Source organism: Takifugu rubripes, chromosome 21, assembly GCF_901000725.2.
Source record: "Takifugu rubripes chromosome 21, fTakRub1.2, whole genome shotgun sequence".
NCBI classification, from domain to species: domain Eukaryota; kingdom Metazoa; phylum Chordata; class Actinopteri; order Tetraodontiformes; family Tetraodontidae; genus Takifugu; species Takifugu rubripes.
The window spans coordinates 6,540,694-6,557,514 of NC_042305.1; the positions used below are offsets into that span (position 1 = coordinate 6,540,694).

The window sequence follows — 16,821 nt, forward strand, 5'->3', positions numbered from 1 at the left end:
ACTCCTACTTAAAGCATCACCTGCAGTGATGTTCATTGCATCTGATTAACAGTTTTACACCCATTTTGTGAAATAAGGCTGTAAATGTTTAATAAAGATTTATTATTTGGCCATTGTAACATCTAAGTTGACAAAGAACACAACGCTAAACAAATGAAGGTTGTGGGTATATTGAGCTGTGCAGGTCTGGGTGGTCTCAAGGCATCCAACTCACGACCTTGACGGCGGTCTGAGCGGCCTGGCGGATGTCCTTGTCCTCTGCCTGGCTTGTCTCCACCAGCCGGGGAAGCTGCTCTAGCAGGGTGCGACGACCGTCAGGAGCTTCTGCCAGGCTGGCCAGAGCCTGCAGGCAGTAAACTACCAGCGTCTTCCTCCTCTTCAGCTTCCCCTCATCCTCTTCCTGGTTCCGCTGTGACACCAGATCCAGCAGCACTGGGAGGAGTTCCAGGTCCAGACACTGCTGCTTACCTATCAGAGCAGGAACAGGCTGAGAGTCACGCTCTGAAATCTGAGCTACTTTTTTTATTTGGAGGAAAATATGTTGGAAATGTTCAGAATTTGATTTCAGTGTCCACTTCGCTGACTGTCTGAAATGTGTGGTTGTACCTGTGGTGGTGATCACAGCGTACATGATGACTCCTGCAGCGTTGACACGAACGTCAATGTCTTCGTCCCACAGGAGACGGCTCACGACAGGAAGTACTGCCCCCTTACATACCTGCTGCTTGCCGTCCTCACAAACACTGAAGTAGACAGAAAGTGGACACTCAGAAACAACCGTGGACACAGGACAGACACAAAAAATGAAAGATGGTCACTGACCAGAGCGCCATCATGGCCGCCGCCGCCTCCCTGCGGACAGATGTGCTGCTGTGCATTAGTTTGTGTCTCAGCAGTGAGATTCCATCATTGGCCAGAGCAGGTCCAGGGTCCAGTCTGGAGCAGGATGTGAGGGTTAAGAGGAGGAGCACCTGGATCTCCTCCTCCTCCCCCTTTTGGAGCTTCAGCATCATTTTAGGAACCAGTTGTAGGAGCTCCTGAGCCCCTGCAAGAGATGGCACATCAATGCTGCACCATGAGGATGAGACCTCTACAGGTGGACTTTTTCATCTGTCTATCATCTATCAATTCATCTCATCATGCATTGCTCCAGAAACAATCAAAGAGTGCAAGACTCAAGGAATCTGGAAGAGCTTTGATGAGCACACCTGCAGGCAGCAGACAGAGGCGGTTCAACACTTGGTAAACGTTTCTCCTGCAGGGGGACCAGGAGTCGTCTAGCAACTGGCACAGAGGAGGAAGGAGCGAGCAAACGAGCAGGGCCTGTCTGCAGGAGGAGACACAACACACTCATGTTTCCGACACACACACACACACGCACGCTCACACACGTTTACCTGCCAATGTTGTGGCTGGAGATGATGTGTAGCAGCTCACACACTTTAGTTCTGACTGATGGATCTTCATCCTGCAACAAAACTTTCAGCTGAATCAGAAAACCTGCAGTAAAAGACAAATGTCTGAATATAAGATGTTAAAGTGCCGAATAAACACTTCACACACAGTTTAGGATTAAAAAGTTGTTGAACAAATCAATCAATCAATCATTTAATCAATCTTTATTTATATAGCGTCTGTTACAATCAAAATTGTTGCTAGGTGCTTTACAGAATCCCAGGGCCTGACCCCCAACAAGCAACAGTGGCAAGGAAAAACTCCCCTTTAACAGGAAGAAACCTTGAGCAGGACCAGGCTCATATAGGGGGACCCTCCTGCTGATGGCCGGCTTGGTAGAGAGAGTAGAAGAGAGACTAGGCAGACATCAATTAATTTTCGCCGATGAACGTATGCGATCATATCTAAATCTAAACCGGGGGCACACATGGGCGCCCGTGTGGTACCTCCGTTGAGGGTCTGGTGGATGTGCTCCGGGTCGTGCAGCAGGTCACACAGAGAGGCCAGAGCCGGCAGCCTGCGCTCTTCCTGCGGCTGCTGCAGCTCCGCGAACAGCTGCGGGACAGCGAGACGCCCGAATGCCACAGGAGCCCGGCTAGGATCCATCACACAAACGCCTTTTCAGATGTAGAGGGAGCGAAAACGACGCGAAACTGTTGCCTAGTTACCGCGGGTGTGACGTAACGTGCGGGTTGATCTCTTGTTAATTGGGGGATTGATGAATTCGGACCGTAGTTAAGGTACTGGAAAAAACCTTTGATCCTTAAACGATCAAGCGTCAAAGCCCACCGCATTCTTTGATTATCAATTTTGTAGATTGACTTTATATCTGGGGGGAGGCGGATCTGATTATGAAATAACGTTAGATTTTCACGGAGATGGCCGGAGTCAGAAACGCTGTAATGGAGTGACAGAACAATGGCGGTTAGAAATATGAGTTCGATTTTATTGAAACGCGAGGTGACCCCGTCCACCATCACGCCATGTCTGTAGGGCAGACCTACCAGGACCACAACAGAAACATGGTTCATCGGGGGAATATATCACAGCAACAAGACTCCTTTGTGTCAGGAGGCCCACCCTGCTGTGAATAATGTAAAGAACAATATCTAAAAGCTGCATTTAGAGGCAAAATGATGCTGGAAACCGTGAAGAGACATCCCCATCCTTACACAATAACGTCATTCTTCCACTCATAGCACTTTTTCTGACAAAAGAAAAACAAAATAAAATTCTGAGCTTCCCCCAAACCTGGAGAAACAAAAATCAGATTACTTATTTTTGGCTTCAACCGCATATCCAGCAGCTTAATCAAATGAATCAAAACACTCAGTTTATTTCAAATAAAATGAAAACTAAAAAAACTGAGTGCATCCAGATTATTTCTTCTTTTTCCTGCTCTTCTTTCCCCCTTCCCCCTGTTGGGAATTTATGTCTCCTCCTCCACTCTTCTGGGTGCGGGTCTTTAGTTTTGGGATCATCTCTGCCACATAAAACATCACATCTTTACCTGCAACAAGGGAACAACTTTGGATTATAAAACATCCCATTTGGTGCTTCTTTTTTTTTTAACCCAAGTTCATCAGTTAAGGGAGGAGGGGGAAGGACTCACGAGAGGAGAACTTGTCCAGACAGAAGCTGCCGTCTGTCTGCTTCAGCTGGACTCTGACACGACCTCGAAACTGGACATCCCTGTTCCACTCCCGAGGATGCATCTTATTCTGTAACATTTATATATTAGCACATATCTACATTAGAATTTTAGAGACAACTGCAGCTGGTGACGAACTGTACAAGTATGTGTGACCATAACCTGAGGTCGTTTCTGTAAATCCATCTTTGATCTTAAGGGAGAACTTTTCCCTGAAAACAGCCGAATACACCGGCACAGTGACAGCAAATATCAGCGCCGACCGATTAATGTTTCCTTACCTCCACCAAGACATTGAGACCAGCAGCAGTGAGAACATCTCTGATCTCTGAGCACGAAGGATTCTCTACAGCCTACACACAGACACACAAAATAAGCAACTGTAAGTCACCTCTACCAAAATTAAAATAAATTATATACTAATATACTGTTTGTCCAGCAAAAATCTATATTTTATGCAGCAAAGTGCCGTAGGTGATGGTTACAGGTGTTCAGAACACAAAAACTGTTTATGCATTTCTGGTTCTAAAATAGTTTTTGTGGTGACAACTGGCCCTGAACACCTCGGAAGTTCACGTCACCTTCTCTGAGGGGATCCTTCGTCCTTCAGCCAGAGTCTTCTTACTGTTGATGTAAACTGGATAGATACAAATGAACCTAAAGCAAGGACACACCACACACGCACGTCAGTCCAGGGGGTTTTGGCTCACATACTTGAATAATTCTTGCGCGACTTCCAACATATTTGGGGTCTCCTTTTAATGATGGGTGGTGTGATTGACGTGTTAACCTCGGTAAATTCAGACACATTTCTGAGATTTGTGATGGGATCCATCAGATAAGCTCCCTGCTTGTCAGAATCACCCGTTTATCGTTGGAGAATGTCTGAATACACTCGAGACAGTTCCTCTTTATCCCAAAAATATAAACGGTATCGGGTGTCTTTCGACCATAAAACACACACAGAAGATCTTTTTCATTAAAAAAAGCCATAAACATTGGAGAAAAGAAATTTCAATACGGAAGCGTCTTTATTACACGTCATGTTACACGACTACAGAGCGATGGGAAAGCTAAGCTTCTTGGAGCGTGGTCTACTGTAACGTTTCATACATTTAAGTCATTCTGTATTGAAATAGTTATAAATAATAAAACCTTTACTAAGCCCTTTGCCGCTTTACAAACTTTAACGTTAAGGCTAAAAGATTATAATTGATGAATATTAAGAACAGAACATACGCTGAAATGATATGTTCGATACATTGGGTACAATTTAACATTAACATTGTAAAATTAATTATCCTATAACCAGTCACTCAAGATAAATTTAAATTCAGGGAACCTCTCTGAAGGTATGGGCGACATAAACGCTCCCAACTCCTTAGTCTGGCTAACCGGTTAGCTTTACAAAAACGTACCTTTCTTTATCCGCCGGGTTTTCTGTTAGATGAGCCATGTTGCTATTTTGGCTCGTTTAAACGAAGACAGGAAGCCGCCTATCAACTGGAGAAGCGACTAACACAAAAGCTTGATTTGTTTTATACAATCCATATGGTTTGCCCGTGCTTGCTCTGCACCCAGAACCGGATCTGCTCCTTGTCTTCTTCATTTTTGCAAATTTAAGCCCGAAAGCATCCGGTGAGTTACATTGCTGCCACCTTCAGGTTTAGCCCATTATAGACTCCGATTCTTTTAATCAGACCCATGTCTGAAAACTATTTTTTAAAACAACGCCTTCCCCTTCCACTTGATCCCAAGTCTACAATTCAGAAATCGCTTCCAATTTCAACTCTCATTTTTTACAGCAATTCTGCCTTTTAATTTCTGATTCTCACAAGATAAAGGAATGTGGGACTCTGTCTCAGGTTCCTGACACTATTTTGGTGTTTCCCTGTGACAAATAAAGTGCTATTTAATAATTTATATTTATTAATTGTCCAATTCTTAGAAATGTACCCACACAGATTTGATTTCAGATTTAACCATATGCACTTTATAAAGTTCTAGTTACACATTAGTGAACTGAGATAGGGTCAGGTCAAAATGTCCTTCGGGGATTTTGACTCTCCGGTTGTCTTTGGGTCAGTTTGGCCCATTTTCAAAAGTTAATATGTCATAAATTTGGTTTTCTTCTTCAATATATTTTCTTCCATACAATGCTCTTTACTGGCAAATTCTATTTATTTGGCTATTTTTATTACATCATGTTGGTTTTATTAACATTTATAGCATCTCTGGTCTTCACCAGCAATATTTAGTGGTTCAGTGGGCCACATTATTACTCAAACACACACACACACACATACACACACACACACACACACACACACACACACACACACAGACACACACACACACAGGTAATATACTGTATGTATTTTTACATATCTAAATCTAAAACATATGCTGAGAAGTTGGAAATAAGGTCAGAAACAAAAACATTTGGGGCTCATTTTATAGTTTAAATTGTATTTATTCACTCTATAGAAGCAGTCAAAAGAGACCAGCTTAACTAGATGACAGGGCACAATCTGAACCCATCACTAGGTTAAGGTAACAAGCTTATCTGAGGCTATTTATTTGCAAAGAGCATTGCTTAAATCAACATCTTAACAAGGTTCTGCATGGATGAAAGCACATAATATAGGTTGAGTCTTTCAGATGTGACTCAGTTATCAACCATAAAAGAGAGAAAAAACAATCAAGCCATCTGAGCTGTAAGCCCAACGGAGGCAGAGGGGTCAACAGATAGACGATGTCATCCTTGGTCGAGTCCAAGGAGCCAAGGAGCTGGTGGTGGATCTCCGCAGGTGTAACAACACCCCCCCACCCCCACCCCACCCCACCCCACCCCGCCTGCACCGGTGAATATCCTGGGAACGGACATCGACGTTGTGAAGTTCTATAAGTACCTGGGTGGTCACCTAAACAATAACCTGTACTGGACACACAACACAGATGCCCTTGTCAAGAAGGGCAATAGCAGACTGTTCCTGCTCAGGAGGCTGAGGTCTCTGCAGGGATCACTCCTGAGGACTTTCTATGACTCTATGGTGGGCTCAGCCATCTTTTATGGAATCATCTGCTGGTCCAGCAGCATCACGGACAGGGACAGGAATAGGATAGATAGACCGGTCAAGGAGGGCCAGCTCTGTCCTGGGATGTCCCCTGGACTCCGTGGAGGTGGTGGGAAACGGGAGGATGATGGCTAAGCTGTCATCCATGTTGAACAACATGTCCCACCCCCTACAGGACACCCTGACAGCACTGGGCAGCTCCTTCAGTGAGCGGCTGCTCCCCCCTCGCTGTGTGAAGGAGAGGTATCGCAGATTTTCCTGCCGGCTGCTGTCAACCTGTACAACAAACATAATGCCCGATAACACACACTGAATATCATATATTCTGATATGGATATTTTTTACACCCTCTGTACTATGTACAGGTATACAGGAGCTGATTATCCATTTATCTTGGATTACTGTGTATATATATCCTTTTTTGTATATTTCTATTCTTATCTCAAATTTTATTTTTTCTGCATGCTTTTGCTGCTGTTGCACTGTAAATTTCCCCGTGTGGGACAGATAAAGGAATCTGAATCTGAAGTCTCCGTCCAGCTGATTGACAGCAAGTCTTTCATCTGCTGAAGGCTTGTGAAATATCGAGGAATTAAAGGAGTTTGAGATCATTTGACAGATCATTCAGTAAAACCAGCCTGGTACATTTAGTACAACATTTAGTACAACATTGTGGAAGACAGAGTTTGAAATGTATCCTCACAGGTAGACTGATGTCAGACCCTGAATCAACAGAAGAGCAGAGGGATCGTTGATGCTTTTATGGTCCACATGCAGAGTCTAGCGGTGCGGACACACCCACACAGGTGCTGTTTCTATATCCACAGATCCAAAGTTGGTTCTTTCCCATGTGCTGAGCAGTTGTAGGATTAAATGCCAAAGATTTTTTTATCTCTCAGATCAGGTCCAGGAGGAGCTGAGCAGAGTGATCGGAAAGCCGTCAGGTGCAGGAGGGGGACAGGAAGAACCTGTCCTTCACCAACGCTGTCATTCATGAAACCCAGAGTGGCCACGTCGCCCTCACTTCTCTTCCACATGTAACCAACCAGGATATCATCTTCCGGGGACACTTCCTCAAAAAGGGGAGTTGACACAGCTGACATGTTCCTCCAGCATGGATGTGGGGTCTCCTCCGCTTTTAGATCTAATGTTCTTGAAGTTACTGCCTGGGTTGTAGTCCACTTTTTCACTGTGTGAATTTGCCCCTCTGCACTCATGTCTGTGGCAGATAATGATGTTTGGATCTGCCTCTAAGGTTCATGATGATCAGGAGTTCTCAATCATCATCAGAAGGTTCAAACTCTAATACTGAGATGTTACAGCTTCAGATGTCTTTGACATCCAAGGAGGGTGACATCATGAGGTTTAAATTGACATTGAGCAGAGGCTACTGTGTGTGTCACATATAGATTATATGGAGGACACTGCTTCTGTTGCCTCGGTCCTGCTTGAAGAGACTGAATGGGAACACCCTCACACCTTTTATCCTTCACACTTTCTGGAGAAGGACCGGAAGTTTGTCAAGCGAGATGCTTTCCTGCCGTTTTCAGCAAGTTGCCTTGTGCAACCTTCTCATCATTCCATCTGCTGGGACATGAAGTTAAACCCTCCTCTCTTACAGTTAGTAGGGCATGTCCTGGAGAGACTCTGGCCAGAGTGGAACTCTTCATCTTCTTGGTCACCCTCCTCCAGCACTTCTGCTTCACACTTGCACCAGGAGTTTCCCCAGATGAGCTCCATGTGACTCCCTCAATAGGCTCTAATCACAGCCCCGTTGCCTACAGACTCTGCACAGTTTCTTGTATGTAAAGTCATAAATCTAAATGTGTATTTAATATGTTTAGTGTAGTTGCAGGACAGCATAAACTCTACTGTCAGATGTGGAGCATGGCCACATTCATGATGTGTGATGACGTCATCGGTGACCTCACTTCTTCTCCTTTGTTTGATGTCATCGCTACGTTCGAAATAAAGTTTGCCATGTTTTGTTATTGCAAAACTGAACAACTCCAGTCACACGTGATGTATTTTCTGTCATTTGTAACCTTACCACCAGGGGACGCTACAGGCCGATCTCAGCCGTCATTCTAAGTCACAAATGGACTCCAGGCGTCTCCCTGAAAGGACAATGTCCAAATAAAAAAAGAAATTTTATTTTACTGTCGCCATTAATTTCAATAGGATTTCAACAAACTAAGAGCAGATGGTAGCAGGTGGAAATTTCTTGACTTGCAACAGCCTGAGCCAACATCACGAAGGTCCACTAACGGCAACGTGACTGAACAGGGGACAGATTTCAGGGCCAAAGCTCTTTTCTTGCTCTCTGAACTCTGTCCTTACAGGATGTCAGCTAACGCTGTCAAAGTTGAGGGGATCTGAAGGGTTGGCTCCTCATGAGTCTGTGAAAAACCTTCCCCCTCATGACTCTCAGATGTCATCTCCAGAGTGGTCCTCAGGAAAACAATGAACACTTTGATGAAACCTGAGGTTGTGTGTGCTGCCCCCCGACTACATGAGCAGCTTCCTTTAGAGCTGCAGCTGTTGAGGGTCATGACAGGTGAACAAGTTCTTATGATGCTTCTCAGGTGAAGGTGATTCAGGAGGTTTTGTCAATAACAAGCTGCATAACGAGAATGAGCCGTTGACGAGACATTTATGTAGATGCAAAAACTATTTCCAAGAAAAAAAGATCCACATGAAGAATATAACACAGAATAATAATTCTATATTGTTTTAACTTTCCTGTAGCTAATTTGGGAGGAGAGTTCAGTGGATGGCTGTGGCTGAAAGAGCTCTGACAGGGGTTCAGTGTGTTATAGATTACTCCTCTCCTCCCTACCACCACATGATAAATCATCTGCATCGTGGCCCTGCTAAAGGATCTGAGTTTCCTGGTGAAGAACATGGTGCTCTGACCCTTCTTGTAAATGTCAACGAGACGCAGTGCAGCACCACCATTCAACCAGGTCTTCCGCCGGGAAACAAGAAGCTTTTCTGTTTCAGTCTTCAACTGAGACAGATGTCAGTGCTGCCGTCTTTTATTCTTCGGGTTCGCTTGGATCTCCCCCTGAGAAGCTTTTTGTTTTTCAGAAGTTAAAAAAACAAACAAAAACAAAACTTTAATCAATCTATCTATCTATCTATCTATCTATCTATCTATCTATCTATCTATCTATCTATCTATCTATCTATCTATCTATCTATCTATCTATCTATCTATCTATCTATCTATCTATCTATCTATCTATCTATCTATCTATCTATCTATCTATCTATCTATCTATCTATCTATCTATCTAATCTATCTATCTATCTATCTATCTATCTATCTATCTATCTATCTATCTATCTATCTATCTATCTATCTATCTATCTAGACGTTCTCAATCTGTCCACGGAGTGTCTCTCTTGCGCCAGTTGGCTGGCTACTGAAATGCCCGGATGTTATTGTAGCTAGCTCTTTTAGCTAGTGGACTAGCCGCTGCGACACCACTACCTTCTGCCTCTACGGTCCGTCGCATCAGGGACATTCGACCATTTTATCTCCCCCGGGTGATATAGGCAACATTTTAACTTTGTTAACTTAACATTGGTCATTTATCATGATAGACGTGGAGAAAAGTGCTTGTAATTTTTAGGTCTTAACGTTGATTTTCCAACCGGTTTGGCTGACTGGATTGGGTTAACAATACAAAGCTAACAGCTAGCGTCGAGACACAGGCCAGTTTGTTTTTTCAGGTAGCTAAAGCGGCTAGCTTAGCGGGCGGCTGTCATGGAAGACAAATCTTTTACTAAAGAATTAGACCAATGGATCGAACAGTTAAACGAGTGTAAGCAGCTAACGGAAAACCAAGTCCGAACACTCTGTGAGAAGGTAAGTTGGCTGAAAAAGTGCAGTTTTATTCTGATCCAGTCGGCCCATTTTCAGTGTGGCCCTGCCGAGAGATTACGATGACGGCTCCGGCTAGTTTCGGAAAATTAGCTATATATATGGTTTTCTTCCCTTTTCTGAATACGCTTAAATTGATATCTGAGCTTGAGGTATCAAAATATTTTTTCTAGGTAAATGTATTGTTGTAGCTTCAGGTAACACGGTTCCTCTAAAATTATCGATCAGCCACCGACCCGAGGAGCGAGGCCGGAAAATGTCGCATCTCGCCGCTTGTTAGCCACCAAACAGACGCAGACGGTTTACCGCTACCCGATACTGGGGTACTTGGTTAAATGGAGCTAGAAGCTCATGGTGAGTGTTGAGTGGTTTCCAGTTGGGTGTCTGAATCGCTAGAATGATTCGCACCGCGCCCATGTTGATCGATCCGAGCTTTATTGAAGCTCAAAGCTCCTAATTCCCTCATCTCAGGGTGGTTGAACATCAGCTTCTCCTGCACACGCCGTGCATGCACAGATCCCAATGTGAAACGACAATAACTCGAAGAGAAAATGTCTAACATGTTACATCTCATGTAGCGAAGTAGTCCTTTATTTTTTAACTGCAAAGTGACAGTATTATGTCTCAGAAAGAACTCTGAAAGCTTCCTTTCCCATTTCATTGTTAAGTAAAATACTGTACAGCAGTATTTGAATCAAAATCTCATTTTCATTAAAATTCTGAATTCTAACAAGAATAAACGCTTTGTTCCTTCTAATTAAATTTGACCTTCAAGCTCTGAATTATTGTTCAACTGTTAACATATAAACATGTAAAAGTCTCTGGCTGATTTTGTTCTCTTCATTTCTTTTCCAGGCCAAGGAAATTCTGACCAACGAGTCTAACGTGCAGGAGGTGAGTGTGACTGGGCCACACGTCTCCTCAGGGTAGACCACAATCAGCTCATCTGAAATCAAAGAAATCATTAATTAGCCACTTTGAGCCTTTTAAAGCTCTTTTCTGTGTCGAGGAGGCATTAATAGTCCAGCATGTTTACACTCTAAATGCTGTTGTTTGGCTAAGAAATGTGCCTTTTAACTATAACACAGTTTAATATCCGCCACCAAACTGCTGGGGATTTTGGCGATGAATAAAGACAGAAAATGCACTAAAATATCTTGAGAGGTTTGTTGAAGTGTTTGATGTGAACGCAGGGTGCTGCAGCGGCTGATGCCTTTACGAGAAGGTCGTAACATTGTCACAAAGTGGGATCTGAGTTTTGCTTCCACACTTGATTCTCCACATAGACATGACAATGTTCAGAACTATAATTCTCATCTTTGTGGACATGATGCTTTGACAAAGCAGAGGAGAACCTCTGCCCAAAATAACACTTTGTCTGTGTGGGGTCTGTTGAAAATGCCTGCAGTATTCAGTAAGGTTCCTTTGGAAGAACCCAACAGAAACGGTGTCCAAGTCAACCCGTTTAACCCAGACGTTTCTGAGCTACGGGTATCCTGGTCGAACCCATTGGTTAAGTTCATGTTCAGTGACTGTGTCCCAAATGTCCTCAGGTGCGATGCCCAGTGACGGTGTGTGGCGATGTGCACGGTCAGTTCCATGACCTGATGGAGCTATTTAAGATTGGAGGAAAGTCTCCCGACACCAACTACCTGTTCATGGGAGACTACGTGGACAGAGGCTACTACTCTGTGGAGACGGTCACGCTGTTGGTCACGTTAAAGGTAAACAGCTGCTTTATTCAGATCAGAATATGGGTGAAAATGTGAAATGTGAATCCTCTTTGATGCCAACCATTTGAATAGTCACAAAGCACATGATGTAGACTTCAGTCTACTTTGGACTCAAGACAATAGTTGTAACACTTGTAGCAGCCTAGAATCAAAAACCACAGATATATGTCTCTGTGGTCGCATGAGTCACCGGCTGATCTCCAGTCTGGTGAAATGCTCATGAAAGTAGAATTAAAAAGAGCCCAGATTCCACCAGAATTTAGAGATGGTGCGCAGAATGTTCACACAATGAACTCGGGTCCAATAGTCCCAGTGTTCCCAGATGCTAGTCTTTTTTATTTCTAAAGGGAATGTGACAGTAAAACAGGAACGCCTGTGAAGCCAAACAGAAACGAATAAATTGGATGTCCTGAAGAACGTCCTGAGGGATGATGACGGACAGTTTGTCCCTATGTTTTCTGGCCAAGCAGTGTTGCGTTGCTGTGGATACGGGTCAGGTGTTGGAGACAGACGCCTGTTCTGGTTGAAGGCACTGAACTCGTCTTGCAGGTTTATTAGTGTCTTTCCATCAGGGACTGGAAAAGAGCCCTTTAGCCAGTAAAGCTGCTGCAGGGTTTTTACTCACAACCTGATTTATTAGAGAAACAAAGGGGAGAAGCTTCATTTTGTTCTCTTAACAGCAGCAAAGGAAGTTCTCCCTGCCTACATAGAGGAAGTGGAGATCCATTCAGCCATTATTAAATGAGCAAATGTACTTAAAAATACCAGTTGAGGCTAAATGTAAATATCAGGAGCTGGTGTGGAAGTGGGGGGGGTTTCACCAGTTCAGACTGGCCAGTAAGGGTTGAAACCACTACACAACGGTCTTTGTTTAGGTTCGTTTTCCAGAGCGAATCACCATTTTGAGAGGGAACCATGAGTCACGGCAGATCACACAAGTCTATGGCTTCTACGATGAATGTCTGAGGAAGTACGGCAACGCCAACGTCTGGAAGTACTTCACAGACTTGTTTGACTACCTGCCGCTCACCGCACTGGTCGACCAACAGGTGGGACATCAGGACGCACGTTCATGGTGTCAACATCCAGTCAGCTTAGTCACTCCATCTCTTCTGTCCCATCTCAGATCTTCTGTCTCCACGGAGGCTTGTCTCCCTCCATAGACACTCTGGATCATATAAGAGCCCTGGACCGCCTGCAAGAAGTTCCTCATGAGGTACGCACGCATGCATGCACGCACATGTGACTTGTGTTCGCCCTTGATGAGAAGCGATAGTTACGTCTGTTTGTCCACTTTAGTGTCTCAATGACCTCTTTTTTCTTCTGTCTCGCTGTAACTTGTGTTCTTGTCTTGCTGCTCCTGTATGGATGGAAGTCCTGCACATGAAAATCAGTCTATATGTAGCTTTGTCCGCATATGCCATAATGACATGACAAGTCCACTTTCATGAATGCTATAAAGAGAATATCTGATTCTGACCTGCACACAAGCGTGGTGTGTTTGGTTTTAGGTTCTGGACTGAAATGTTCTGAAATTATCCCCCCCAGGGTCCCATGTGTGACCTGCTGTGGTCGGACCCTGACGACCGTGGTGGGTGGGGCATCTCTCCCAGAGGGGCCGGCTACACCTTTGGACAAGACATCTCTGAAACCTTCAACCACGCCAATGGCCTCACCCTGGTGTCCCGTGCCCATCAGCTGGTCATGGAGGTAACACACACACTTCCCTCTATGTATAAATAAAGGTGATAGAAACCACCTGGCCAGTGTGGAGCCCGGTGTGTCCAAGGTAATGGCAGAATGAAGCTGTCAGTGAGCTCCGTCTCACTCCCACTGAGTTTGACCTGAATAAGGTCACCTTAAACCAGAGTGCACGTGCACTGTTTACTGGGAGGTCCCATGTTCATGTGTGTTCTTCCCTATTCAGGGTTATAACTGGGGCCATGACAAGAACGTGGTGACCATCTTTAGTGCTCCAAACTACTGCTACCGCTGTGGAAACCAGGCAGCCATCATGGAACTGGATGACACTCTGAAATACTCTTTGTAAGTAATGTAAACCAGACAGCTCACTTCATCTTTGTCCTAAACGCACGTCAGTTATGTTGAGTAGCTCAGCACATGTTAAAAATGCTTTTGAACCCAGCTGAAGCAGTGATCACCTTCCTGATAAACTTCTTCAGCATAAAGTTCTTCAGCAACAAAGTTTGTATATCTTTCTGAGCTAACAACTTGTCTCCTAACTTTTTTCTCTTTGCCTCTTCTAGCCTTCAGTTTGATCCCGCCCCTCGCCGTGGCGAGCCCCATGTGACCAGACGCACTCCTGACTACTTCCTGTGAATGTCCAAACCCTCCCTTGTCAATCACCTAGAAAGCTCCACCCCTCCCTCCCCCTGTCATTTGGATGGAAATTTCTAACTATTATTACTGTACCAGGGAGGATAGAAACAAACGATTGGCTGATGAACCCAGATTTTAACGAAGAAACCTTAGAGCGACCCCCTCTACAGTCTTGTTTTCAGTATGCTGTCATTAATGCTGTGCTTTTGGGGAAAAACAACTATGACCTGTTCTTTTCTTTTTGTTTATTACATGTTTTGAAAACCAGATAATAAAATTACCAACGTGGACCAAATGTGCCATATTCTGATCCTTTTACATGTGCAACACGCAATGTCTTTCTTCTTTTTTCTTAAGACCAGCACTAAATCCCCCCTGCCTGATAGCACCATATTGCATCTGTTTCTGTTGCATCAGTTGGAAAATTAAAGAATACATTTGCTTCAAGTAGTCCAGTTGTCAGATTTAGCTGTCCAGGCTTCAGCCGGTGGTCATCTCAGCAAGTATATTACTGTAATTTGATTAACCCTTGTATTATGCTACGGGTCAATTTGACCCGTTTTGGTTTTTGTGTTGACCAAAGTACTGGTTATCTTTGGTTTTTCTTCATGAAATTTTGTGACTTTTCCTCATCTAGGGTCATGAATTGGTGTGTAAAATTTGGACACTGTGGTGTTTAGTGGAATGTCTGTGCAGAGTTTGAATATGAATATTATGTTGCGGGTCATTTTGACCCGGACACTTTTATGTGAGTAAGTAGCAGTAAATATCCAAAATAAACATGCCTTTTGATGTCCTTCTGATCTACATCAAAGAGTATTGTGCTGTGATGTACATTTAATTGTATTTTGACTGCCAGAGACCCAGGTGCATCGAGGAGGGACTTTCTCTCCCTTTTTCTTGTCACTTTTCTTATGCCATCATTTTTGGTGTGTTGGTCAAAGGACCAACACACCAAAAATGAGCTCCAGAACGTTTACAGCTGAAGAAGCTTTATCACAGATTTTGAACTCAGACACTGATGCAGAGGAAGAGGTTTCAGAGACAGAGGATATTTCAGAGACCGAGGACAATGTAACTGATGATCCAGATTTTCAATTTTCTGATGATGAGGAGGATTCAGAGGACGAGCCTGCCGTTGTCTCTCCATTGGATGAAAGCCAAGGAATGCAGCAATCATCATCCACAGAGGAGACATGGGCATCTAAAGATGGTAAAATAAAATGGTCAACATCACCACACCAAAGCCGAGGTAGACTGTCATCTTCCAATGTCATCAAAATGACTCCCGGTCCTACAAGATTTGCTGTCACACGAGTTGATGATATCATATCAACATTTCAGCTCTTCATATCCCCACCAATTGAGAAGATCATACTGGAAATGACCAACTTGGAGGGGAGGCGTGTATTTCAGGAGAAATGGAAGCCACTGGATCAGACTGACTTGCATGCTTACATCGGAATTCTGGTATTAGCTGGAATGTACAGGTCAAAGGGAGAAGCAACTTCAAGTCTATGGGATGAAGAGTATGGAAGGCCAATCTTTCGAGCAACAATGTCTCTGGAGACATTTCACATGATATCTCGTGTGATCCGATTTGACAACCGTGAAACCAGAGCTGGTCGTCGTGAAAGAGACAAACTAGCTGCAATTAGAGAAAGCAACAGTTGTTTCATACTGCCCAAAGAGAAACAAGAATGTTCTTGTAATGAGCACAATGCACACAGATGCATCTCTGAGCACAAGAGAAGACATGAAGCCACAAATGATCCTCGATTACAACTCCACCAAAGGAGGAGTTGACAATCTGGACAAAGTCACAGCAACATACAGCTGCCAGCGCAAGACTGCCCGTTGGCCCTTGGTGATTTTCTACAACATTGTGGATGTGTCTGCTTACAATGCCTATGTTCTGTGGACTGAAATCAACCAGCAATGGAATGCCGGGAAATTGTACCGACGTCGGCTTTTCCTGGAAGAACTCGGCAAAGCACTCGTCACTCCCATGATCCAGAGGCGAGCCAGGCCAGCCCGATCCTCAGCAGCGGCAGCTGTCATTGAAAAGGTCAAGATGGGGTCATCCAGCCAATCTGCAGTGGATCCAGTGGACACAGGTGTAAAGAAACGGAAAAGATGCCAGGTCTGTCCCTCCCGAGATGACATCAAAACAAGTACCTCTTGTGTGAAATGCAAGAGTTATATCTGCAGAAAGCACACAGTTACATTCTGTCCATCATGTGGAGAGCATTGAAATGTTGAATTTGGAAAATGTGAAAAAAGGGGCAAGTTAAATGGAAAAAAAAATTCATAGGGAAAAACTTGAACAAAATAGTTCCTAAATATAGTGTTGAAATTAAAATGTATTGTTATGTCTCTTTTCTGAATGTTCATATATTCTAAAATAAAGTTGTTGTTGGTTTAAACTGTTTTTTGTCTGTTTTGAATGGATTTACACAGTACGGGTCAAAATGACCCGCAACATAATTATTGTAATTTTTTTTCAACATAATACAAGGGTTAAAGACTAAAGACGTATGAAATAAAAGTGTCCTATTGACAAACTAGCACATTGTGTCGGTGTCATTTGTTTTTCAATTTAACCACATGTAAAGTAAAAATGTTGCCAGTTTTTTGAGAACTGAAATACACAAGCATTTTAAATGTGCTTGGACA

At 43.7% G+C, this 16,821-nt stretch overlaps 3 protein-coding genes and 1 long non-coding RNA gene across 5 annotated transcripts; 1 reads left to right on the top strand and 3 right to left on the bottom strand.

Moving 5' to 3' along the window:
- Positions 1 to 83: 83 nt before the first annotated feature.
- Positions 84 to 2,226, bottom strand: rsph14 (radial spoke head 14 homolog). Its single transcript, XM_011615525.2, has 6 exons — positions 1,902 to 2,226; positions 1,398 to 1,500; positions 1,209 to 1,327; positions 823 to 1,045; positions 607 to 743; positions 84 to 468 (listed from the first exon to the last, which is right to left on the bottom strand). Exons 1-6 carry the CDS (start codon positions 2,059 to 2,061, stop codon positions 197 to 199), a joined length of 1,014 nt encoding a protein of 337 aa, XP_011613827.1. The 5' UTR covers positions 2,062 to 2,226; the 3' UTR covers positions 84 to 196.
- A 153-nt stretch (positions 2,227 to 2,379) lies between these two features.
- srp19 (signal recognition particle 19) lies at positions 2,380 to 4,728 on the bottom strand. 2 transcript variants are annotated; one of them, XM_029829434.1, is made up of 6 exons: positions 4,525 to 4,728; positions 3,688 to 3,763; positions 3,388 to 3,459; positions 3,269 to 3,280; positions 3,068 to 3,176; positions 2,380 to 2,965 (listed from the first exon to the last, which is right to left on the bottom strand). In XM_029829434.1, exons 1-6 carry the CDS (start codon positions 4,560 to 4,562, stop codon positions 2,835 to 2,837), a joined length of 438 nt encoding a protein of 145 aa, XP_029685294.1. In that variant the 5' UTR covers positions 4,563 to 4,728; the 3' UTR covers positions 2,380 to 2,834. The 2 variants fall into 2 exon arrangements, with proteins under 2 accessions (XP_029685294.1, XP_003974578.1); XM_003974529.3 differs by lacking the exon at positions 3,269 to 3,280 and having other exon boundaries at positions 4,525 to 4,726.
- A 4,903-nt stretch (positions 4,729 to 9,631) lies between these two features.
- Positions 9,632 to 14,589, top strand: LOC101065017 (serine/threonine-protein phosphatase 2A catalytic subunit beta isoform). The gene is made up of 8 exons (XM_003974530.3): positions 9,632 to 10,057; positions 10,928 to 10,966; positions 11,626 to 11,796; positions 12,681 to 12,854; positions 12,932 to 13,021; positions 13,354 to 13,515; positions 13,733 to 13,851; positions 14,073 to 14,589. The coding sequence occupies exons 1-8, from the start codon at positions 9,956 to 9,958 to the stop codon at positions 14,143 to 14,145; spliced, it is 930 nt and encodes a 309-aa protein (XP_003974579.1). The 5' UTR covers positions 9,632 to 9,955; the 3' UTR covers positions 14,146 to 14,589.
- Positions 14,590 to 15,120: 531 nt separating this feature from the next.
- LOC115247477 (uncharacterized) lies at positions 15,121 to 16,625 on the bottom strand. The gene is made up of 2 exons (XR_003886541.1): positions 16,049 to 16,625; positions 15,121 to 15,349 (listed from the first exon to the last, which is right to left on the bottom strand). It is a non-coding gene; the product is annotated as an uncharacterized lncRNA (long non-coding RNA).
- Positions 16,626 to 16,821: the final 196 nt, after the last annotated feature.